The sequence below is a fragment of the Passer montanus genome, unplaced genomic scaffold (assembly GCF_014805655.1).
Source record: "Passer montanus isolate IOZ18808 unplaced genomic scaffold, ASM1480565v1 scaffold45, whole genome shotgun sequence".
NCBI classification, from domain to species: Eukaryota; Metazoa; Chordata; class Aves; order Passeriformes; family Passeridae; genus Passer; species Passer montanus.
The window spans coordinates 981,531-1,006,698 of NW_024369373.1; the positions used below are offsets into that span (position 1 = coordinate 981,531).

Sequence of the window (25,168 nt, forward strand, 5' to 3'; positions counted from 1 at the left end):
GGGCGCTGCCAGCACGGCGGCGGCCGGGAAAACCATCCAGCAGCGGCGGCCGCGGCCACCCCAGCTCCGCGCCGCTCCGCGCTGCCCCCCTCCCCTTCGCCCCCATGGCCACCAAAATCGACAAGGAGGCGTGCAGGGAGGCGTACAACCTCGTCAGGGACGATGCCACCGAGGTGAACTGGTAGGTGGCCCCCCGGCGTCCCCTCTCCCCGCTCCCCAAAGGGTGGCTTCTGCAGACCTTGTCCCCTTGTCCCCTTCCCCTCTTCCTAAAGGATGGGGTTTCCCACAGCCTGTTCTTCCCCATCTCCTCCTTTCCCTTCCTAAAGACTGTGACTGTTCGATGTATTCTTCGCCTTCCCTTCCCCCCTTCCAAAGGGTGACTTTTAAACGTGTTATTCCCCTTTCCTTTCCCCCATCCCGAAAGGTGACTTTTAACTGTATTATTCCCCTCGTCCTTTCCCTCCCCGAAGGGTGACGTTTAAGTACAATGGCTCTACGATCGTCCCTGGAGACCAAGGGGTAGACTATGAAACCTTCAAGAGGAAGTGCACAGGTAAGCTCCGTCTCGGTGCTTTGGCCCCTTTCCTCCCTTCCTGCTGCCCGCGGCGAGGGGGAAAGGACGGGGAAAAGGAAATTTGGGGGGACTGGGATTAGTGCTGCTGCTTCCCCGTGCCCGCCCGTCCTGCGGGATCGCCTTCCCAGCTCCACAGCGTGCAGCTCCCCCAAGTCCATAGTCCAGCGGCTCCTTTGTCTCACCCTTAGACTTCCCGTCCTCTGGGCTCTTTCTCCCCTCTTTGCACAATCTTTCACTGCTCCTCGGTCATAAATCAGATAAAACGCCTGATAAGCAACGGCCGCCTTGTTTGGCAATGCAATTTCGGGGCGAAACCGACTCAGTTGTCGTGGCTAGAAAGATGCGGTCGTGCAGATCGTTGAGAACGAAATACTTATGAAATCCTTCTGGAAATCATGGCACGAAAGTGACTGCAGTTGGAAGGCTTGCTGGGATTTCTTAAAGACACGAAACCTGAGCGGAGGGTGGTCGTGCAGAGCTGGGCTGAACAATACAGCCCTGCAAACAATCCAGCAATCGCAGATGTGGCGTTGCACAACCGCAACTGTTGCGGCTCCAGGTTTAAACGTGGCAGCGGATTGCTGAGCTGCCGGCTGTGCGACGTGCAGGGCAGGAACAAAGCCTGGGGAAAATGAAGATAAATTCAGCAGTGTTTAACTGCGGCTGATCGCGACTTTTGATGAGTTTCACAAAAGCGGGTTTTGATTTTTTAATCTCAGTTTTCCTCCTCTCTTGGCTGCTAAGTTAACAAAGTCACCGAGCGAGGTGAGATATGGAGTATTTTTTACTAATACTGGATTATGACAAAGACTTACTCGCTCAGCCAGTTCCTGTACAATCCAGTGCTGGGATTCACCTGTATTTTCAGAATTCTGTGTCTGAGCTGTGGAGGAATTGTGTTGAGCAGTCTCTGCCCTCCCAAGGTGGGGCAGTTCATGGGGACACCGCGGGACTGGGAGTCCCAGGGCTTGGCTGGGCTTTACTGAGTGGGAAGGGAGAACTCCCAGGAAAGTAACTGAGGGCAGGACAGCTCTGATCAATCACAGGAGAAAAGTGTATTTTAGTCCTTGGAAAGGAGCCCTGAAATGAAGATGTTTTAGGCTGCTCTGCTACGATGTTGGCAGTGGGGTCTCACTGAGATTAATGCAGCCACTTGTTTCCAGCTGCTCCCGAGAACCTGCAGGGAAAATTCTCAGAACTAGGAAAGGTCCTGTTGTGGTTGGTATCAGAAGAGCTGATCCTGCACTGCAGGAACTCCTTCCCACTCAACTCTTTTTCAGTGGGCAACAGAAGAGAAAAGCAATTACCTGGAACCCAGGCAGTCCCGGGGCTCAGCCCTTTGGAAGTTCATGGCAGTGGTTAATTGTTCCCTTGGGAGGTCAATGACTTCAGGATCTGAGTTCTCTGTCTCCTCTCCTGGCCAACTTAACTGAGCATCTCTGGTGTCTCCAGACACCTGAGGCTCGCAGGAGAGCCTTCCCCTCTGGTTTCTCTCCTTGCCTTTGTGGAGTCCCTGTCTTTCTTTTCGTCTGAGCGGATTTTTAATGTTTTTCTGGAAGGGAGCCCCGTAAGAACTTCCTCTCCTCCATCGTGTGGCAAAGGGAATCCTTTTCTGGAGTGGCTGAGCAGGCAGAGGGGCTTTGGCAGAGCACAGGCAGGGGCTGGGTTGGGTAGGATGAGGATGATAAATAGTGGAGGCACACACTGCACTCTGGAGTGTGGCCACATCTGTGTTCTTTACAGGCTTATAAACAGGGTGCTCAAACCAAGCTGGCCCCAAGACAGAAAACAGGAAATGTTCGATATTTTATAAATAAGCTCAGTAAGGAAAGAGTTAAATATAGGGCACTTGTGGGGTATTGTTCGCCTTTAATGTGGAGCTAAATCCCTTAGAGCTGCTGCCTTGCTCCCTGTTCCTCCTTTCCCTTGGCATGCACGTGCTGAGGGCTGCTCCCTGCCAGACCAGGGCCAAGAAGTTGTCCTCAAAACCCACCTCTGGAGCACCGCTGGTGGAGACTTTAAAAAAAGGCAAATTGAAGTGCCAGGTCCTTGGCTGAGAGCTGAAAGGATCTTCCTCCACCCACGAATTTCAGCGCTGCAGTTGGGGAAGGAAGAGATGCAAGTTTTGGAGGCTCCATCTGTGCAGCAAACCTTCACCTGGCCCGCTAGACATAGTCAGAATCAGACCTTGTGCCAGCAATGAAGCTGGAGCTTTCCTTCCCATCTGGAAGAGAGTGGAAGTAGAGTTGGTTGGAATATTTCTACTGAAACAAAGTCAGCAAAAAAGAGTAGCAAGGGATGGGGAAAGCTGTTGAATATTATTTCTTCTTGTTGCTACATCTCTTTTCTCCTGGTCTCTTCCATCTCCTTTTATGTTTCATTGGAGGGGAGAAGAGATGCTATCAATGCAAACAGCTTCCAAAATGCGATTAAAAATTTTAAAAACCCTGATATCAGAACAAATTTCTTTGCTTTGAATTCCCGCTGTGTGAGAAACGCTGTCCTGAAAGCCACAAAGTGCTGCAGCTGCCTCTGGTAGAAGCCGAGCATCGTTTGGTGGTTGGAGGTGAGAGCAGGAGCTGGGGCTGCGAATCTCGGCGTGCAAAGAGTCACCGTCAGAGCTCGCCCTGCTCCACTTTGTGCAGCAGCTCTTTCAGCGCCCTTCTGAGCTGCAAACACCGTGTCCCCGCTGTCTTTAAGAGCCATTCTTATGGAAAGCACCTTGGTACAGGCTGCTGCCCTGCCGGGCCCTGGGCGGGGTCTGTGCGCTGGCTCCTGTGGCTCTGGGACCAGGAGGGGCTTTGCACCAGTTTGGAATCGCTGTGCCTGTGGTGGATGTCCTGCCTTGTGCAGTGGCAGAGGTCAGGGGGCTGGAAGGGGCTGTTGGTAACAAGGCTATATTTTTGGGTATTTCCCCCCTATCCACAACCCTTTCCATGCCCATCACTGCCTCTGCCAACCCGCTTGGGGAACCAGAGTGGCTGGGGACAAAGAGAAAGGAGAGAAACTGAAATTGCTGCTTTTAGAGGAAGTAGCAGCTGAGGGAGGCTGTGTCAGAAACCAGCTCTGCACACCTCCAGCCCTGCTCTGGGGCTGCTGGGGGATGTGACACAGGCGCTGAGCTGGGCCAGGGAGGCCCATGCCCTGAGCCAGGAGCTGCTGCTGGCCCTGCTGTGGGTTCTTTTCTCTGCTGTGCTCTCAGATCCACCTCCCACATCAGACCTGCATCTTACAGATCCTGGCACGGGGGCCTTTTCTTCCTTCCATCTTCACTAAGCTTTGTGTAGGAGCAGAAAATTTGAACAAACAGCATCATTAACCTATCCCATTTTCCCCGTCCCCGTTTGGGGACAGCAGTTGCCACTCCTAGAGGAAGGAAACGTGGAAAGAAGAGCTCCTTCAGTGCCCCCTTGTTCAGGGTCCTGGGGTGATGCTGCAAACACAGCCTGACCCTGGACTTCTGCATGTCAGTCGCTGTCATGTCAAGGTCTGTTTGTCTCAGACAACTCAAACACTGCCTGGGAGGCAGCAGACCCTGCTTTAGAGCCAGACATTCATCTTCCCTGGCCTCAAAGGCAGCCCCATGTGTGAGACCTCTCCTCCAGTCCATCCCAAAGCAGAGCCAAGGAGGTTGATTTAAGCCAAGGAGGTTGGTTTAGGCCGAGGAGGTTGGTTTAAGCCTTGGAGGTTGGTTTAGCACAAGGAGGTTGGTTTAGTCAATGGAGGTTGGTTTGTCAATGGAGGTAGGTTTAAGCCAAGGAGGTTGGTTTAGGCCACTGGCACATCCTTGGGTGATTCGGAGGTGGCTCCTGGGGGCTCTTCCTCTTGCAGTCCTGCCTGATGGCCAGTGTCCTGCCTGAGCTGGCCCTGGTGTGACCCACAGACTCAGGAGACCAAAGCTGAGGACATTCAATGTGTCAGGGTCACTGAACACTCCGTGTAGACCCCGCTGTGTCTTCTGACTTAGGACTGTTGTTTTGGTTGGGTTTAACAGCACAGATTACCTCTGCATTAAACAAGGACTTGATTCAAGGCTTCTCATCCATTTTACTTCCCAGTTCCAGCTCTTGCCTCTGCAGATGGCCTGGCTCCAGAGGAAGCATTAATTTGCTGGTTATTATTCTACGTGCCATCAGTACACTTTGAAAAAAAGCAGCTGAGCTGGTGCATTTGGAGCCAGAAAGAGATAAGAGTTGAAGGTTATTGTATGGAAGGATGTGACAGCTCTTAGGATTTTTTTTTGGATGTTTTTAATTTCAAAGTCAGCTGGTGATGCTGTTGCTGAGAAGAGCAGAATGAGTTACAAGTGAAATGACATCCTGTGGAACTTTTGTGTGTGTCTGTTGTACCTGACTGCCCTGGACATTGCCTCAGTGTCTGTATTATGAAGCAGCAGAGCATCACATTGGCTCTGTCTGCGGTTTAATTTCATTTCTTTTTTAGAGTGTATTCTGCCATTCTGCCATTAAAAAAATGGAGTGGTCAGAAGGCTGGGTTTCCCCCTGCCTCCCCCCCTTGCCATATGTGAACAGCTGTTTTCAATGCATCTCTGACAAAAGAAATAATGAGCCTTTTATTTGGAAAGCCTCAGTGCAGATAAATAATTGCAATGACAGCATGAAATGGGATAGTTATTCATGTGTCTGAAAAGATCAGCCCAAAACCACACTGGGCATTCAGCAGCAGGAAGAACAGAAAATCTTTGGAAGAACAGAAAATAAATACCCTATAAAATCATTTGGGGTTGACATAAAATATTAGAAAATAGAAATAGAATTGGCTCCTAATAAAAATACAAGTTTTCTGGGGTTTAGATCAATTGTCCCAGAAAGCCTGGGCTGCACATTAATGACGCAAGAGCTGAGTTGAGAGATCACCAAGGTTACGTTGGCACCTGAGGTTGTAGGAAAGATTTGTAAAAACACACGAGGACATATAATGAGATAGGTGCTTATCTGCATTTGGCTGCATCTTAAGTTGCTAAAATGGGCCTTGTAAATCAATCTCCTACTGCTTTTGTTTTTCCTCTTCAGTTCATCTCTCCTGCTTTCCCTTACTGGCTATTTCAGGGAAGACCTGAGGCCATGGGTGGCTTATGGAGTTTGTCACCCTGCCCCTGTGCCCTCCCTGCCTGTGTGGACGTGCTCTTGGCAGGGTCACAGCGATCTCCTGGCTGCCAGCTGCAGCCCAGGCTCAGCCTGGCCCTGCTGTGGGGTGGGTTTAGGGAATATTCTCACTGGTTTTTGCGGGAGTAACTCATCAGGTCAAGGCCTGCAGTGATGGTAACTCTTGGTAACTCTGGTTTTTTGGTAACTCTTGGTAACTCTGATTTTGTGACAATAACTGATGGTAACTCTTTGGTTTTTGATGGTAACTCTTGGTAACTCTTGGTTTTTTTTGGTAAGTCTTGGTAACTCTTTGGTTTTTTGATGGTAACTCTTGGTAACTCTTGTTTTTTTTTTTGGTAAGTCTTGGTAACTCTTTGGTTTTTGTGACGGTACCTGATGGCAACTTGGTTTTGGGATGGTAATGATGGTAACTCTTGGTTTTTTTGGTAACTCTTGGTAACTCTTTGGCTTTTTGATGGTAACTGATGGTAGCTCTTGGTTTTGTGATGTTTAATTAAAATGTCGTGGCTGTGGGTCTGCCTTTGCCATCCCGTGGTGGGCACAGGAACAGGGAGGGAAGAGCTTTGTACCTTTTGCCTGCCCTTTGTTTTGGGGCCTGCCTGGCCCTTCTGGCCAACCAACAGCACCATTCCTTCCTTCAGGGAAGAGCTGGGATCCTTGTGCTCCTGCTCTGCCCTCGGTATCCACCCAGTCAGGAGAGGAGCCATGACTGTCACTGGGGTAGCAGCAGAGAAGCCACTGTGGGGTCATTGTCCCCGGGCACTTGTGTCCCTGCCCTCACATCGAGTCACCTGGAGAAGGTTTGGTGCCCCAGCAAAGCCCTGTGTTGGGCTCAGACAAGTCTGAGATGATTTAATGAACACGTTGGGGTGGAGCAAGGCAGCCCTGCACGAGAGCTGTGGGCTTAGTGCAGGGTTTAAGAGGAAAAAACAGTGTAGGAGAGGTAAGGAATATTTCTGTCTGCACTTGTAGCCACGTGACCACAGGGCTGACTGAAGAGGTGGAAAATTGACAAATTAATCCAAAATTAATCCAATTGAAGCAAACAAATTAAATCTTCATGGAACCTCTTATGCACTGTGATAATTCATGTTGGACAGAAGACAAAAGCAGGTCACTCCATCACCTGCCTTGCTGCCTGTGACCTTGATTCAGCAGGCAGGTGAGGCTGGGAGCAGTGTTTTTATCGTGGCACATCTCCGGCTTGGCCACTCAGAGCCCTCAGCCTGAGAACCATGATGGTTTGGCAGTGCATTTCTTTCCTGCAGCTATTATCTTTTACTGATGACTCACTGCATTTTAATCTCATGGAGAATTTTTCAGTACAGCTGAACCAAAGCACTTGAGTGGATGTAGAAAAAGGGAAGGATACCATGAAGGAAATCTCTGTAGTTTGGCATCAAGCTTTGTTGACGGCCAAGGGCAGCTTAATCAGAATATTTGGAAAATCCTGCCTTTAGTTATAAATAAAGAGTTTGGAGAGAAATACCAAATGATGCTCGCTAAGGCATTCATTGTGCTGCTCATTGTTTGTCCAGCCATTGTGAAGGGATCGTGGTATTAATTGAATAAACATTGCTAATTTCTGCTGTTTGGATCCTGTGCGATCTCAAGTAAAGCTGCTATTTCCGTTCTCCCCAGATCATTTATTCACTTCTCTCTGCCCTGAAATTCACGTCTGGGTGGCTGGGAAAGGGGGTGGCACAGCTCTAGGCAGGATTTCCTCTTTCAGGGGAAATCTGTGCTCTCTCTGGGATTTGTTCTGCTCCCCTCACTCCCAGCAAATTCCCAAAACCTTTTGTGTGAGCAGGGGCTGGTGGATGTTAATGCCCTAAGATTTCTCGGGGAATTGGCACTGATGGCACTGATGACTTCCAGCGTGGGGAGCTGATGTGGCAGGGCAGAACCGATTAACTGAGAAAGAGGAAAGCTGGGAGCAGGGCAGAACTCGCGTTCTGATCCCCTTATCACTGCGAACACGCTGCAGACTAATTGTGAAACTCAGCCACTTCTGCTCAGGGATTTTGACCTGCACTTGGAGAGGCTTATACCCAGGCTGAGCTAGGGCTAAAAACCTCTGCTTCCGTCCCTGATGCCCTTTTAGGAACCGAGACATGTTAATTGCTCAGGGCTCCGATTCCCATTCCCTCTCAGCTTTGTGTGCTAAGGCATCATTTGTGCTGAACATCCTGTGGCAGCTGGAGAGCCTGCTGTGCCTCCAGTGGGGATCTAAACCCTTGGGGAGGCAGGAGGAGACAGCACCCAGCTGGGCTGTGAGCCCTTCAAGCCCCCACAAGTGAAGCAGCCCCAGGAAAATCTGCCCAAGGTGACTCAGAGCCCCAGTCCAAGCTCATTAAACTTACTGGGACTGAGCACGGTGGAGCCAGGGTTGTTCATGCTCAGGTGATCTCATGGATAAAAGCTTGGCTCTCCTCAGTGTCATGGAGCTGCTCTCAGCCAGGATGGGCAAACACTGAAAGTTCTGCTGAGAAGCAAATCCTGCTGCTGCCAGTGAGCTGTGGGTTAATGTCAATGGAAGTTATTCTGACAGAGAAATTCATAGAATCCCAGAATGGTTTGTGTTGGAAGGGCCTTAAAGATCATTTTATTCCAGCCCCATCATAAGCAGGGACACCTTCCACTGTCCCAGGTTGCTCCAAGCCCCATCTTTGGACACTGCCAGGGATGGGGCATCCCTGGAACTTCCTCTCTGTGCTGCTATGAAAAAGCACTGGTTTTTCACATCCATTATATTTTTTCCCACTATCTTTATTACAAAGGGCACACTGCAGTGTTCAGGCTCTGTGACAGCCTCTGTTAGGAGGGGCAGGGATGAAAAACCCCACAGGCTCAAGGATGGACAGAGGGCTCCATGGGAAGGACAGTGTATGTTTAATATGCATTAATATGCATTATGTGTATGGTTTAATGGATGACAGCAGGAAATAAAATTTGCCTTGCTGCTGGTACCAAAACAGCCACCTAAGAATTCACTCTGTCCTTCAGCTGCTGCTGCAGTGCTGAAATGCACAAATTCTGGACATTTACTTTTTTTTTTGAGACTATTATTTATTGTAAATATTACCAACTTAATGGCAGCAGATGACTTTACTTAGCTGCATAATCCCAATGGCAGAAGTCTCTCTCCCAGAGAGGAAGGATCTCTAAGTGAGCAGGGTTAGTGCAAGGTGTGATTTTTCCTGTAGTGTCAGTCTGGTACCTTCAAACTTGATGGAGCATGAAGAGAGACAGTGAGCCTTTGTATTGCAGCAGATCAGTGACACAAGCTGGGGAGTGCTGGGGCAGTGACACCATTGCAGTGCAGGAGCTCCCAGCACCCTGGCACTTCCAGGACTGCTCCCAGGGCAGCCACAGAACAGTTCTGGGCAGAGCTGGGGAAGCAAGGCTGGCTCCTGGATCTGTTAATTGTGACATTGGGGGATTTGCTGTCTCGCTTCACCTCGGGTATTTCCTGGCTGTTGCTTCATTTGTGGTTCTAATCAATCTTGGGAAGAGGATTTACTGTCAGAACCAGCAGTCTCCACGTGCATTTCTTACACTCACCAGTAGCAGGGCAACTGAGAGAGAAGTTTTGTTTGCCTGCACTGACTCTTTCTCTCCTTCCAAAGATCCATCTGGATTTTTCCTCTGAATAAGATCTTTCTTTTTGTTTCTATTTTGAACTCTTCAGAGGAGTTTGTTTTGAACATTGTACTGGCTCACACACCCCCCTACATCCATTCTCCAGTTTGCCCAGTATTACTCAGTCAGTGACAAAAAAATAAAAAAGAACAAAGAGAATAAAACAGGGAGAGCAGAGGTGGATTTTTTTCAGACTTAAAAAAGTCTTCTCTTTTATCAAGGAGAATTTGTCTTTGTCCACACTTTGGCAAATCAAAGTGTTAAAGAAGCTCTGAGATCTGTGAGCTTGCAGAGAATATCCCAATATTTTTTTTAGCATTGATTTCTAGCAGCTGAATTTCTGGGGATGAGCAATTTAGATCTGCTTCTCCCCTGTCTCCAGAGCTCCTGGGAGCTGCTCATGGAGCCTGCTGGGGATGTTGGCAGTCATTCCCACACCTGGAGCCGACATTTTCACCTGACAATTAGTCAACCCAGCAAATCCCTCTAAGGCATGTTGAACTGGCCACAATAAGTGTGCCAGCATTACCAGGACCCCTCTCAGACAGCAGGTCTGTTCTTCTGGTTTGAGTCACCTCCTTTAAAAGGCCTCGAGTGACCTCTGAGAGATGAAGAAGCCATGATTAGAAATATCCCACAATTGCACAAGTGTCCATCTGCTCTGCTTTCTGCCCTCCTGGTGGAAGGCTCCAGCATCCCTTGGAGCCTGGGATGCAGGGGGATGGTGCTCCTGATCAGGGAGCTTCCAACTGCTCCATGAGTCACAGGAGGAGGAGGAGGAAGGAGCTCTTTGAGATAAGAGTCTGCAAGGTTGTCACACATATGGCCAGACTAAATTAGTCTGGTGTGATGTAGCACAAACCAGCTGTGAAACAGGGATCAGCACAGCTCTAAAGTCCGGGACTTTTCCCTCCAGGGCTTTGGAAGGAGTAGAAAAACACACCTGGGCAAGTAATTGCAGATTTTTCTTTTCCTCCTTCTTCTCCCCTCCTTCTTGTAAACTCATTCTACAAGTGAGCCAGAAATGGATGGAAGGAGGGAGAAAGATCAGACTTGCACAATGGCCAGTTTCTGGTAATGTTATAAAACGTGACCCTAATCCTGCTGTTCTGTAAGACAGAGACACCAGGATATCAGTGCAAACTTGTACTACAAGTGAGCCAGAAATGGATGGAAGGAGGGAGAAAGATCAGACTTGCACAATGGCCAGTTTCTGGTAATGTTATAAAACGTGACCCTAATCCTGCTGTTCTGTAAGACAGAGACACCAGGATATCACTGCCTTCCCTTCTTCACCAGAGAATCATTGGGCTGAACGTGTAACTGGGCTTAGCCCTGTGCTCTTGAGCTGCCTGCTGACTGTATTTTAGCCATTTCCACTGTGCTGTGGGGTGTCCAGCACTAAAGAGACACCAGGATATCACTGTCTTCCCTTCTTCACCAGAGCTGCAGATGAATCATTGGGCTGAACGTGTAGCTGGGGTTAGCCCTGTGCTCTTGAGCTGCCTGCTGACTGTATTTTAGCCATTTCCACTGTGCTGTGGGGTGTCCAGCACAGCCAGTTTCCTCCCAGTAACTCAGAGAACCCAGAAGGGGCAGAGCACACCTTGCAAGCACAGGGCATATCAGCAGAGCCCTGAAATGCCCCAGTTCCCAAATGCTGGCACTGAGGCACGGGATCAGTGCCTTGCCTTGGTGTTTGAGAGCAGCAGGCTCACCCTGGAGAAGGGGAAGGCAGGGGCATTGCTGGCTTTAATCCCTTTGTCCCTTTTTTGCCTCCGCAGATGACGTGCGATTGTTCGGCTTTGTCCGATTCACCACCGGCGATGCCATGAGCAAGAGAGTCAAGTTTGCCCTCATCACCTGGATTGGAGAGGATGTCAGTGGCCTGCAGAGAGCCAAAACTGGGACTGACAAGACTCTGGTCAAGGAAGTAGTACAGGTAAGCTCTTCCTTGTGCTCCTAACCAGCAGCTCCCATCGCTGTTCTCTGTACCAACACCAGCAGGAGGGAGAGGGAGGGAAGGGTTGGCTCATCCTCCAACTTGGGAGCTAATCCCTTAAACAGAAGACAGTTTCCTATTGCCTGTCTTCCTCCTAGGAAGGATTGACATCTGCCCTTTGAGCACTCAGGCATAAAGAAGCATCTTTTGAGCTTAAGGCTGCCTTAGCTCTTTCATGAGGAGGGAATTTATGCACTCCCCTCCTGGTCACCACTGGGATGTTTCCCATCCCCTTCCTTGACATAAAAATAATTCACTATTGAATGGTCATGAGCAGTATTCAGTTAAGCAGGTAGAATTAAACAGGAAACCCCACACCCTTGTTTAAACTTCTCCGGAGGCCTTTTGCCTTTGTGCAGTGGATTTGTGGAGCTAATCACCCAAAGTCTGAAGTCCCTGTGGCACCAATTAACTAACAGCTCTTAATGGCTAACTAGAAGTGAACAGGCTTTGTTTGGCCTTGGGCCTAGCAGGGGAAAGAGAAATGTGCTCAGTCCAAGTGAGAACAGGCAACAGCCAGGAGAGAAGTGACTGGTGGCAGGCACAGCTGAGACCTGCCTGTGATGGAGAGGATGCTGATGCTTGGAATGTTTCTTCTGGAGGGGTATTTAAAGCAGGATTAGCTCTTCCAAGGAAACATAGAACCAGCTCGCCAGAGCCTGAGAAATGGTTTTGTTTATGCTCTTGGAGAATGGGCTGATGATTAAATTAATCTTCCTCAATAGCTGAGCTCTTGCCAGTGTAAAGAAACCTCCCAAGAGGACACTGTGGAGGGTGAGAATGAAGCCCCCTCAACTCTTTGGTAGTTTATGTGATACAGAAGATCACATTTAGTTAAGAAGAATGAAAAAGACAATGCATTCCTGTCCTTCCAGAGGATAAACTCTGGTACTAAATGTTTCAGAATGACAACTCAGAGGGGCCTGTTCTCCAAAGAAACTTCCACAATGACACCTGAGAGACAGGAAAGCAAGTTCCTGCTCATGGGAAGCAGCTGAAACTGTAATTGTAGCTGAAGATGAAATTATAGAGTACTAACGAATGACTCTTATATGAGTCACTAAGCCCAAGATTTTCTTAAAAATCTGTTTAGACAATGTATTCCTGTTGAATTGAATAGCATTCCTGAGCTCTGTGCTCAGATCTGTCCCTAGGTCTGTTACATATAATTTGCAATTTCACTTGTTTCATCTTTGATTAGTAGTCTGTACAAGTTAATAATCTGGTGGAGCTTTAACCATTCTTGGCTGTTACTTAAAAGCTTTCATATTCCAATTAGTCTGTACTAAAAGATAAAAACAATACAACTGGTGCTTGATACACTTTTACTGAGCAACCTCGTCTATAAACCCCTGCAAAAGCATTTCTGAATGTCACAGCAATGGTGATCTCCTGTCCAGAAGAAATTATCTTGACAGGTATTTTGAGTAGTTCTTGATCTGCAACTGAATCCCTCTGAGTGCAGTGAGATAAAAGCAGAACTATTTTCTTCTTTTTATGCCTGTGACCTTGCAGGCAATCTGTCAGAATAAACAAGGACAAGTAAATCCAACTGAAATTTAATGGAGGGAGTTTATCCCAGAGCTATTTCACTCTTAGCAGTTCCCTTGACCTTCAGGTACATTCTCAGTGTTCTGTTTTTTACAGAGATTATTGGAGATGTGAGTTATACATAGAAGAATACTTGGGGTTTTTTCTGTAATGATTTTTTTTTCTGGTTCATTATTTGGAATAAGCAGTACCCTAAGGTGGGAGTTTTGTGGTCTGAATGGGTGCAGGTGCATTTGGGCCCACAGGTGTGGAAGGGTTGGCACAAGGAGGCTTTTTGTACAGCTTTGAGCCACACAAGGGACAGCCTGGGATTCCACAAGAGCACTCTTCACTCTGAGAAGCCCTCAGCAAAACCTGAAGGGCTCTCACAATCTTGTGCTATTTGCCAAAGCACCTGTGGGTCTTTATTTAAGACCCAAGTGTGAGGGGATTCCTGCTTTATGTGCTGTGCTGTATTGATGAGCTCTGCTCAGGCTGAGCAAACACCAATAAATGTTGCTGTTCCTGAGACCAAGTGAAAGCCAGTCAGCTCAGGCACCTCCTGCCAGCCCAGCCCAGCCCTGGGATAAAGAAAATCCCACCCAGGGATGTTCCTGGGCTCCCAGAAGCACCTGCCATAAGGAAAACACAAGGGACATGAACTGGTGAGGAGTGGATTAGGGGCTGGGAACAAAGGGATGAACTTTTACAAAACACGGGGAGGAACTGGGCTGTCCTGGCTCTTGTGTTCCTCCCTTGGAAGGAGGAGCAGGGGCTGTGAAATCCATGGGGAGATGGCTCTGGAAGCAGTGCTGATAGTGAGTGCAGGAGGTTGCCAGAAAACCTCTCAGGAAGAAAGGACAATTGATTTTTAGCTGTAATAACTGTAAAATGACAGGGGTGGATCTCATCTGCTACAAATAGCTGTAGTTCTTCTGATCTGTGCTAGATGAGAGCCAGGTTCTTGTGGCCCTACTTGGACCTGTGCTCATTACCTCTTTAATGTTGTTGGAAAATGGGTTTTGAATTTATTGTATTTCTTTTGGATTGTAGAAAAATCTATTTAAGGAACTATTAGGAGCTTTTTTTTTTTTCCCACAGCCATTTATTTTTCCATCCTTTCCTCCTTAACTCAGCTGGAAATCTTGGCTCCAGCCTGCAGCCTGTTCCAAGCAGTTCAGCTGGGATCAGATTTAGAAGTAAGGCCAGGATGGGGTATTTATCTGTATTTACAAGTATTTATCTGTATAAATGGGTCTAGCTAAGTCCTACTGTGTGAGACTGCTGTGAAATGGAGGCAGGGAGCAGGGGGATGCACAATCCCACCTTCTACCACTGGCTCCTCTCCATGCCAAGGCCAGATCTAATGGGGGAAGAATGGCACAGAATTTCCCATTGCAGGTGGCTGCTTGAGATGGTTGGGAGATCATTTCTGGGGCAGAGTCTAAACCTGCCTCTAGAACAACCTAAACAACTGGGAACTTCATGGAGCAGTGACTCCTGCCTCTGTTTGGCAGCAGCCATGTGTCACCTTGTGCCCAGGCTGAGCTGGCAGCTGTGTTCAGAGAGCCACCCCACAGCACTGGTGTCCCCTGTCAGCTGCACTTTGGTCACCCCACAGCCAGGACGAGCCCAGGCACAGGGGCTGTGGCACAGGGGCTGTGGCACAGGGATGAGCCCAGGCACAGGGGCTGTGGCACAGGGGCTGTGGCACAGGGATGAGCCCAGGCACAGGGGCTGTGGCACAGGGATGGGCACAGGGGCTGTGGCACTGGGATGGGCACAGGGGCTGTGGCACAGGGGCTGTGGCACTGGGATGAGCCCAGGCACAGGGGCTGTGGCACTGGGAGCGGCACCCGGTGCTGCAATGGGGTGGTTTTGATGTAAACACCAAAGAAATGGAACCAGGATTTGGTTTCCCTCTGAGTGTCCCTTCCTCTTTGTGAACTTGTGTCCTTTTTTGATTGCATTTCCTACCAGGAGATTTTAACTCTTCCTCAGGCAGCCTTGGGGTCTTTTTCCTGACAGGGCTGAATTCATGTTCTGCAGGACTCTCCCAGCAAAGGGACTGCCCAATCTTTGCCAGTTTGTCAGATTTTCCATGGATTTTGACTCCTTTCTGTTTTCATCAGCACTCCTTCCCCCACAAAGTCATGTGCTCTGTTATTTCCCTAATTCATATTCAGGGTAAAACAGCTCAGTTTCTGTGAGCAAATATTCTAGGCATTTTATTCATCATTATTTTTGGTGAGGAATTCATCTGGCTTTCATGATGTCAACAGCTCTACTGCGTTCCTGTTTTGCAGCTCACACCAGATCTATTTTTTTTGCTCACCTTTCCCTTTTCCTCTGGATTTCCCACTGCACTGATGAGGTGTCCCATGAGGGAGCACCCACTGATGGGGTCCTGTCCCTGATCTTGGGATCACACAGAATTCCCTGTATGTGCTTTGGTTTTCTCATATCAGTACAGAGTCCTGACCAGAAGATGAAATAGCTAAATTACAGCAGAAGGTTTAAAGCTTTGTTAGAGGCAGGCAGGCAATCAAACTCCCAGGGAACAGCTATGTCATGGTGACTTTGAGAGTTACTCATGAGGGTGAGTGAGATCCTGCTGGGAGGGCAAACCAAGTTCTGCTTTTGGGCTGTTTTTCCTGTTCTGGTTTACTGTAATGACCATACCAAATGGATATGGATTTACAAGAACTCCCAGTCTAGAGAAGAGGGTCAGAATCAGCAGCTCCTCTTCTCCCTCTGTCTGACACACAGACTTGTGACTCTTCCAGTGGGATGAAGCACAGCAGGGAGAATTTGCAGAGCAGCTGAAATGCAGCTCCCATTGCTGAGACAAGTGTTTGCCAGAGGTTTGGACTGGCTTCTCTCAGAGTCTGGAACTGGTCCACATAAAATTGGCAGGGAGTGGGTTTGAAGAGAGGGTTTTTGCTGAGCTTGGAGTCTGACAGCTGAGTGGAGGAGCAGGTTTGCTGTAGGCCTGGGACTCAGACCATGCTGGAGAAGAAAGCTGGGAGATGCCATCTCCTCTGCCCTGCATCTGCACTGAGGATGAGGTGACCAGTGCCTGGGAGTGGTGACACTAAGCACAGTAGAACTGAGGATTCTGAACACCAGAAGAAGCTGCTGGAAGCCCCAGTAAAAACAAAATAAATAAAGAAAGGCAAGAAGCTGCTCAGCTACCTGGCACCATCTGTAGCTGCTGGGAAGTGTCTGTAGACTATCCAAGGATTTTACTCCTGGCTTCAGGCTTCCCAAGCTGGGATTTTAAAGGCCTCTGCAGACCTAGTTTGGTACAATATCTGCAGCACACGGATTTTCCCTTGGCCAGTTTAGGGAAATTTTATAGCCCATATGCTAAACATTCAAGGCTTGGAAGAGAGGAAGAAAATCTACTCCACCCTTTTTTTCCCCCTTTAAGTTGGCTGGAAGAGAAGGATTGAGCTTTCTGCACAAATTCCACACTTCCCAGGGAGGGATGCAGGCTCCTTCTTTGCTCCTGCATCCTTGGAGCCCTTTCAGTGCCTGGTGTGGCTGACACGGGGGATGGCATTCCAAAATTGTGACCCTCAGGCACAGAGAGGTGCACTGGAGACCCAGGGGTGAACCTCAGTATTTCTGTGTGCTGTTCACTGAACTGAGAGGCAAAGCAAAGAGGCCGTGGCCACTGTTGTGTTGTGAGAGTGATAAAGACAAATGGCATCATTGTTTTTGTTATCTGGAGGCTGCTGCTGGCTGGGGTGAAGACAAAGGCTGCAATTCACTGGCAGGGCTTGCTGTGGTTGTAGAAAGCCTGGGGCTGGGGGGAGGAGAAGGGAGAAGGAAGTGGAGGATGTAAGATGAAGACACATGTCAGCAAAGCAAGGGCCTAAGCATCAGAGTTATGTGCTTGCATCCTGAACAAAAGCCCAGCCCCAGAGAGCTCAGACACTAAATTCAGGGTGATGAGGGAGGCTGTGGCTGGAGAAGGTCAAGCAGGATGTTAAAATCAGAAATTCCAGGCACCAAACTCACCAAAAGCATCATTCCTCCTCGGAGCCAGGCTTGAGGAGACACCGTGGTGGGTTAGAGCTGTGTGAGGAACCAAGGGGGACCCTGAGAGAACAGAATAAAGCAGAGTTATTAATAGCAGTGACCCAGATTGCACTCTGAGGGTACAAATCTGGCACAAGAGGTGGCCCAGTCAGCTAAGAGGATATTTAAGAGTGGCTGGGAGCAGAACCCATCTGGCCACTGCTAGGGGGATACTGCTCATTCCTTGCAAGTGTCTTGGTGGTGCTGATGTGAAATGGTGGCTGATGCCCACAGATCATCACCCAGGAGTCATCTGGATGAGTGTCTACTTGAGAAGGCAGCTGAGTCATTATATTTACTTTGTGGCACATGTAATTAGTTGTCCTCTGTTTGGGCATGAGTGCACTTGCAGTTTCAATTTCAGAATCAGCTGGATTCTGCAGAGTGGGCATTGAAGAAAACTCTCCCCACACTTATAAAATACAGTTTTCATGGAATCCCTCTCAGAAATGGTTTTATGGCCTCAGTTCTCGTGAAAGCAGGGCAAAGAATCACCCTGAAATCAGGTAGTCCTGGATAATCTGCTCCCAAGGTGAGGAAAATTTGTTAAAGCTAGTACCATAGAAAAGGAATTGAAAAGGCTCAGCTCAAAACTCACACAGGAGCATCAAATAGCTGAAAATCCTGGGGCTGGTCTTAGCAAGAGCTGAGCTTTGCTGAGATGTCACCCTGGAGACCTGGAAGTAGGACACTCGTGAGCATGACTAAATCTGATGGTTTGGGCAGTTTGCCTCTTTATTTCTATCTTAAAAAAAAAAAAAAAGAAAAGGATTTGTTTTTCTCTACAAAGCAATGTCTTTGCCATTTTCCCTGGACTCTGCCAAGGCGTGGATGAGTGCCTGTGCTGTCCACAGGGCCAGAACAGCCCAGCACTGCAGGCAGGGCAGCAGGGCTGTCACCCTGGGCACGCTGTGGAGCTGCCCTTCAGGCAGAGCAGAGCAGACACGGCTCCCCAGCTGCTCCCAGGATTTCCTACAGTGTGAAACAGGATCAGCCCCAGCCCGCCGGGGGAGGAGGGAGCTGTTTTCCTCTCCTTTCCATTTCTCCCAGGCATGAAAGAGGTGCTGAGGCTCTTTCAGGCTGCATCCTCCTCCACCCCCTCCTTTATCCGGCTCTGATCCCAAACTGAGACCCTTGAGATGCTGCCAAATAAAGAGCTCTCCCATGGCTTAGAGGCTGAAACCAATTAGAAGCCCCCCTTCCCAGGGCTGTGCCAGTGCCAGGCAGACCCACACGAGATACCCAAAGCGTTCCCTCCTTCTCCATCACCTTTTGGGGAACTCACTGCCCAGGGATCTGGGCACTGCAGGTTCCCTGAGATGCCACAGCAAAGCTGTTGGGATTTTAATCCATATTTTTGCTGGAGTGCAGTGGATGCTTGTGTTTGTCATGTCTGTGGGGTGGGGGAAGGGAGACTCACGCAGTGCTCTCAGTTGTGGTTAGGAAGGGGAGGAAAATGCTAAAGCAAGCAGCAAAGAGGCTGTTTGCTGAGATGGCTGTGCTCACACATGGATGCCATGCCAGCCCTGCTGGGAGGCAGGAAGGACAGCCCCCAACAAGGGAAAAGATCCCCGAGCTGCCACTGCTCTGACCAGAGCCCTAAAGGCACCCTGGGATCCCATTCTGCTCCCAGCAAGGTTTTCTGTGTCCCCAGCCTCTCATCCCAGCGCTGCCCGGGGCTTGCCCTGATTTTTTAAGATTTTCTAAGCCTTCTGATGTTCACATTCTTGTAGCAAGCTCTCTCACACCCTTTCTGTAAATATCTTATTGTGTTGCATTCTTTTATGGAAGAGGAGAAATGTGATGGACTGTTGGTTTGTCCAGTGTCATTGGAGAGGTGGCACTTTCACCCTCCAGGCCACTGTCACCTTTGGAAATCTGTGAATGTTGGGGTCAGAAAATCAACTTCCCTTTTTTCCCTTGAGAGCAGCAGCATGTTTGTGCTGTTTTTTCTTGTCCTATAACAACATTGCCCAGCTCCCAGGGGCTGCACAGAGCTCTCCAGAGGGAGGAAGCTGCCCTGCAGCACACAAGTGCATCCATCCAGGAGCTCCCTTGGGGCACAAAGCACAGGGCACAGCCTGTCTGGGGCAGTGTCTGGCTTTGGCCAGGGTGTGGAGATGAGGGCAGGAGGCACTAACTCCACTGAAGGAGCTGTGTTTGCTCCTGGGACCATCCTGTGCTGCTCAGTCCTTCTCAGGTGTGACACTGCAGTGTACTCTGGCGTGGTGCTGTTCTTTTTTTAGGAGAAGGGGCCCTAAAAAGGGCACAGAGAGGATTAGTGACTTGGCCAAGATTATGCTGAGGGTCAGTGGTGGTCAGTAGGTCAATAATTTTGAGGGTTTCAGTTCACAACCTGCTTAGGGACCTTGGCCTAACCTGGCCTGTGCATCTCCAGGAAGAGCTGCACCCCTGCATTGGGTGTGCAGTAGAAGTAGATACATGACATTTTTCCAGGTTAAACGTTGGGTTTTGCCTTCACCAGCCCTCTGTCTCATCCACAGCTTTCTGTTTATCATCCCAGCCACAGGAGATCAGGGTGTGCAGCTCAGACACCCAGGGAAGAACCCATCTTCATTCAGCTACTTTAAAATATCCCCCTTTGCTAACAGGCTTTTTCTTTATCTCTTGCAGAACTTTGCCAAAGAATTTGTGATCAGTGACCACAAAGAACTGGATGAGGATTACATCAAGAACGAGCTGAAGAAAGCAGGGGGGGCTAATTATGATGCACAGACTGAGTAAAGGCAGGAACCTCCTGGCACCATCACCTGGATCTCCAAGGGAGGGCAAAGGCACAACAAACTAACACACCTGAGAGATGAGGCAACTGAACTCCCCAGCTTTCTGTGGCTGCACCTAAGAACTCCCTTTTTTGCATTCAGAGGACTTTTATTTTCCATTCTTTCTCATGAAACATTCCTCTCTGGGGCTCTGTTTTTCTTTTTTCCCCCTTTTTTTACTCATAACTCTGTCTTACACCTGTGGAATTTAGGTTTGGCTCTGCTTTGGTCCTATTCAGCCCTGTGTTTGTAGAGGCTTGCCACTGTGTCCTTCTTCATGTCCGTGTGTTTTACTTGGGCTCAGCCTGGTCTCTGAGGGAAGAAAGTTTTGGGGGAGTTCTGAACATCGATTACTTTAATTTTGGAAAAATTTGTTCTGACTGATATTCTTGAGAATAACATTATTTGCTGTTCTAGGCTCAGATCAGCTTGAGATGACTTCCCTCAAACTTTGATTAAATCATCTAAGCAGAAATGTCCAGCTGAGATGTTATCTAACAGCTTCAACAACAAAGCCAACAAACAAAAAAAGTCTTTGAGTCCTGATAAATGGGAATAAATTTGCCTTAAACATTGCTTGACAGTTGCTATGCTCTGTGCTGCATCTCTGTCCCTCCCTGTTAAAAATAAGATCCACCACAATCCTAAAGTGGCTTTTGTTGCTCTTTGGAGGTGTCACAGCACAGTAAACTGAGGGGCTTAGAAATGTCTGGACGCTTGGTCACTATTTTGTGTACGTTGGTCTCTGGGTTTGTATCTGACTTTGCTAATGCTGGGGCTCAGGAGGTGAAACTGAAATGCATAGATTTCCTTTTTCAATGATGTCTGAAAAAAATAGCAGCTGCTGAATCCTTCCCTGCCCCTGTCCCCACTGGTTATTCTGCAGTTAAACACAAGATCTTTGCTTCCTTGGGGCCTTTGGCAGTGAACATCCTCCAGCTGGGACCAAGGGATGGGGCAGGGCAGCTCCATCCCAGCTGGGGTTAAATATTCAACAGCAGAGACCCAGAGAGAACCTGGGCTCACTTTGGTACCAAGCTGTTTGTTTGTGGGAGATGCTTTGTATGGCTTTTGTTGTTCCATCTGAGGTAACTGTCCCCAGAATGACACGTTGGGAGAGGCTGTGGGGTTTGGAGTCAGCGCTATAAATCCATTCCAGAAATAAATGTTTTTCAAGAACAGTTCTCAGCGACTCAGTTGTTCTTTTACCTTCCCTGCAACAAACCCATATTAGGAGGTTTCTTAATCCTTGGTGTGAAGCTTTGAGCCCCTGCAATCTTGGGGCTATTAGGAGAATTAAACACTGGCTTAGATGTAAAATGATCCCAGTGCCTGCAGCCCTTGCCTGCCCCTCTCTGCTCCGAGAGGCAGAGGTGACCACAGTGCACCTGACACACTTTTTGTTCAGCAGCTCTGCTTCTCCATTTCCAGTGCCAAAATACCAAGTGGGAATTGTAATTAGGTCAAAGAGAATTTCACAGCCACAGAAAATAAATGTAGAGAGGTCAGGAATAGATTTGGGAATAAGAACAACACTTTCAGACAAGTTTTTAAGCTTCCTGCACAGGGTTACATGGGACATTGCAGTTCTGGACAGGACTTCCTAAACCTTGCCCTGAAAGAAGAGAAATGGTTGTTTTTTGCAGGACTGACAGGCATAGCTAATGGGAAGGAGCTTTGCAGAGAGCTTGTGATGCTCTGAGGCTTTGCCTTACTGGTTCAGTGACCACAATAAACTTGAATTAGACACCCTGTGGCACAAATCTCTGCCTGGTTGTGAAGCCTGGCAGCACCATCACAAGAAATTCATCAAAACCAGCTGTGGTGGGGGCTCAACAAAGAGCTCAGCAGAGGCAAATTAGCTTTCTCAGCCTTCAAAGGCATCTCAGCAAGAAAAATGGAGCAACTTGTGTTGCCTTTGGCAAGCTGGGTCTAGGGATGGAGGAAGAGGAGGCATCACCCTGGCTCTGGTTGCTTTGCTATCCTTAATCCAGTCCTTAGAACATGGAAAATCCCACATTCCCTCTTTGAATAACCTCTGTGATGTACTGGCATGTGGACTCATGCTGAGCAAAGGAATATCAAGTTTGCAGGCATTGTATGGTAACACATGAGAAAAATGAGAAGGAATTACTGATTTGTAAGATGAGGATAAATCCTTGTGGGGAAAAAAAAAAGTAGATTAATGAATGAGAGTAATAACAGAGAACCAGTGTGGCTGGGTTTTTTCCAACCTCAATTTCATCTTTTAGGGCAGGCTCTGTAGGGATACCACCCTGGTGATGTTGTGGAGAACCTTGTGGGGAAAATCTGGGGTGAGATGCACAGGAGCATTGCTGCTGCTCTGCCCTGGCCACGCTGGGTCAGTGCTGAAAACCCCCAGGGAGCTCCTGTTTGTACAGTCCTGTCCCTCTGGCAGCACTGCAACAGCCAAGTGAATCAAGTCCCTGCTTGTCAAAGCCTCAGTCAAACAGGAGATTATCTTGGTCACAAAGAATGTCCTGCAAACACACCCAGCCCAAGCTAATGAATGCACATCCCAGGGGATGCCTGGGAGTGTTTGGGGCAAAATGTGCTTCCAGAATGAAATGTTTCATTTTCTCTTTGCTTCTCATTCCTGAGGAGTAATCTGAATTAGCCATTAAATGGCTTTGTTTCTAGGATGTTGATTATATTTTAGTGTAGGAATGGTTTTTATTTCCCTCAGGAGAGTGACTCTACTGGTGTTATGTCAAACCCTTACACTGGTGGTAGGAGCAGCTCAGCTGGTCCAGGGGCTGCACAAGCCTGGCCTAACTCACAATCTGTCCTGCAGCCCAAACCTCATCTCTGGGGTCTGCACACACTTGGCTGGAAAGGTATTGACCCCACAGTGTTTGCAGGAATTCCCCTTCTGTGCTTACAATTAATAATGCAAGGAACAACTGGAAAAAATGCAGCAGCAGAAAGGCTGAGATGTGAAGAGCAAAAGCTTGAGATCAATTATTTGTGCTGTGTTTGGGGTCTCATGCTTGGCATATCACAAGAGCACAAAACAAATTGGAATTTGTCTCTGTTCTGAGAGCCCAGGGGAGCTGAGTGTCTGTGAGTGTCTGCTCTGATCTGACCTCCAGTGGACTCTGCTGTGGGCTGTGTTTCCACCCACAGTGGTGGAGACAAAGAAGGAATTAATAATGTCTATTTTTGCTGTAACACTGCTCATCAGGAGTTCCCAGAGTATTTCAGGAAGATTGGAATCACTGAATCATTAAGGATGGAAAAGACTTCCAGGATCATCAGGTCCAAGCTTTGGCCCAACAATATGATGTTAACCAAACCAGAGCACTGAGTGCCACCTCCAGTTGTTCACTGAACAATTCCAGGCGTGGTGACTCCATCACTTCCAGTGCCTGACAATCCTTTCAGTGAAGAAATTCCTCCTGAAAATTGTATTTTTGCTTATTGATAGAAACCAGACTGCACTAGTGCTCCTCCTGGAGCACAATATCCTTGTTCAGGAAGGGCCTTTCACCATGGAACTGGAGCAGGAATAGCAGCCTGTGTGTTCCAGGGAATTCAGGCTCTGGGTGTGTGCACTCCTCCCCTTATCACAGCAATGCTGATAATGCTGCATCCCAGGATTGATGCTAGCGACCACATGAGGCAGGCACTCCCTTTTCTTTATTTTTAGGGCATTTTTTTGACAATCAGGTGCCCTGGTTTTTGTCCATTTAGCATCAAAGCCTGGCTTTGCCTTATCAGCCCTTTCCTCAGGCAATGCTGAGGCTCGAGGGCTGTGTCCTGTGGTGTCCCTCGTGGTGTGGCTCAGTGTGGGGACCTGGGGCTGGGACACCCTGCTGTGCCTCCCCCGGGGCTGGGACAGTGTCAGCAGTGCCAGCAGGGCTCTGGGGGCTGTGTCTGGCAAGGAGCAGATGGAAAAGGATCAATGGCTGCTTTATATTTGGATTTGCTATCCTTCCCCATCAGGAGTGAGGCAGATCCGAGGCAGAATCCAATTTTAGCAGGGAGGAAGCCACAGAGCCGAGTGAAATAGCCTCCAAAAATCTTGATGAATACAGAGGCACAGAGCAGATGAGTTCCTTCCAGCCAGCCCTGACTGGGGGGTCTGTGCAGAGCAGGCAGATGGTGGGAAGGAGGGGATGAGTGGGGGACACCTCAGGACGTGTTTAGGACACCAGGGCAGCCCTCAGGCAGGGAAAGGTTTGGTACCCAGGGGCAAAGTCAGCTTGGAGCGTGGAGAAAACCAGGCTGCAGTGAGTCAGAGCAGCAAATTCCCACTGGGAGGAGGAAGGAGGCCTTTGGAGATGAGGAAATCTCTGAGGCAGACAGCGCTGGCCCCTGGAAACTGTCACCACATTTCTCTTCACAGAGAAAAGCAAGGCACAGTTCTTCCCAAGAATATTTCTGAGATTCACATTCTCTGAACCTCAGAGAAAGGAAAAACAGTTCTTATCATTTGCTGTGCCTGTGTTTGTGCAAAGTAGGATGCAATCTGGAGATTGTTTACCCAAAGTGATGGTGTTTTGTTTCCTTGGCCTGTCAGGGCCAGGTGTGTGTGTGTCTGGACTGTGAGCTGGCAGTCACGAGATGAGGGCAGTGGGATGCAGTTGTGAGCAGAGTTGAGTGCTTGGCAGATTCAGTTTAGATGTAATGTGTCACCATGATATTTTATGGAAATCCCTTTGCCAGGATTTTTTCTCCTGAGAAGCTGAGAAGCCTCAGAGGAAAAGAAAAACAATAATTATCTGCTGCTGTGGAATGCAACAGGTGCCTCTTTGATTGGTCCATGTAGATTGTTTCTACTTCATGACCAACCATGGTCCAGCCCTGTGGACTCTGAGAATCACAGGTTTTTGTTCTTCATTCCATTCCTTTCTAGCTTTCCAATGGATCCTTTCTCTCTATTCTTATTAGTATAGTTTTAGTATAGCATTATAATATAATATCATATAATAATATAATAAAACAGCCTTCTGAAACATGGAGTCAAGATTCTCATCTCTTCCCTCATCCTGAGGACCCTCAAACACAACTACAGTAATATAATATGGAATAATATAGTATAATAAAGTAATTAATTAGCCTTCTTGATAAGATGGAGTTCTCCTCATCATTCCTCCCTTGTTGGGGGTGAAAATATCATTGATAGAAACCCCCAGGGTTTTACAGCCTGCTGTTCCCAAGGATGTGCAATGCCAGATTAGCCCAGGCTTTAAGGAGGCTCTGCCTGGGCATCCTGGGGGGATCTGATCTCTCCAGCTCGAGGTGGTGCTGTGGTTAAAACAGGGCACAAGGAGAGGGGTCTGCAGAGGGGAGAAGGGACACGTGAGATATTTGGGGAGTTACAGGATGGGACTGGCTTATAATTACCAATGCAAGAAACAACTGGCCAAAATGGAGCAGAAGGAAGGCTGGTACACGA

General features: G+C 48.4%; 1 protein-coding gene across 1 annotated transcript; it reads left to right on the forward strand.

Annotated features, from left to right (window-relative positions):
* Positions 1-2: 2 nt before the first annotated feature.
* On the forward strand, positions 3-20,930 carry COTL1 (coactosin like F-actin binding protein 1). Its single transcript, XM_039721170.1, has 4 exons — positions 3-181; positions 471-553; positions 11,130-11,287; positions 19,598-20,930. The coding sequence occupies exons 1-4, from the start codon at positions 105-107 to the stop codon at positions 19,706-19,708; spliced, it is 429 nt and encodes a 142-aa protein (XP_039577104.1). The 5' UTR covers positions 3-104; the 3' UTR covers positions 19,709-20,930.
* The last annotated feature ends 4,238 nt before the right edge of the window (positions 20,931-25,168 follow it).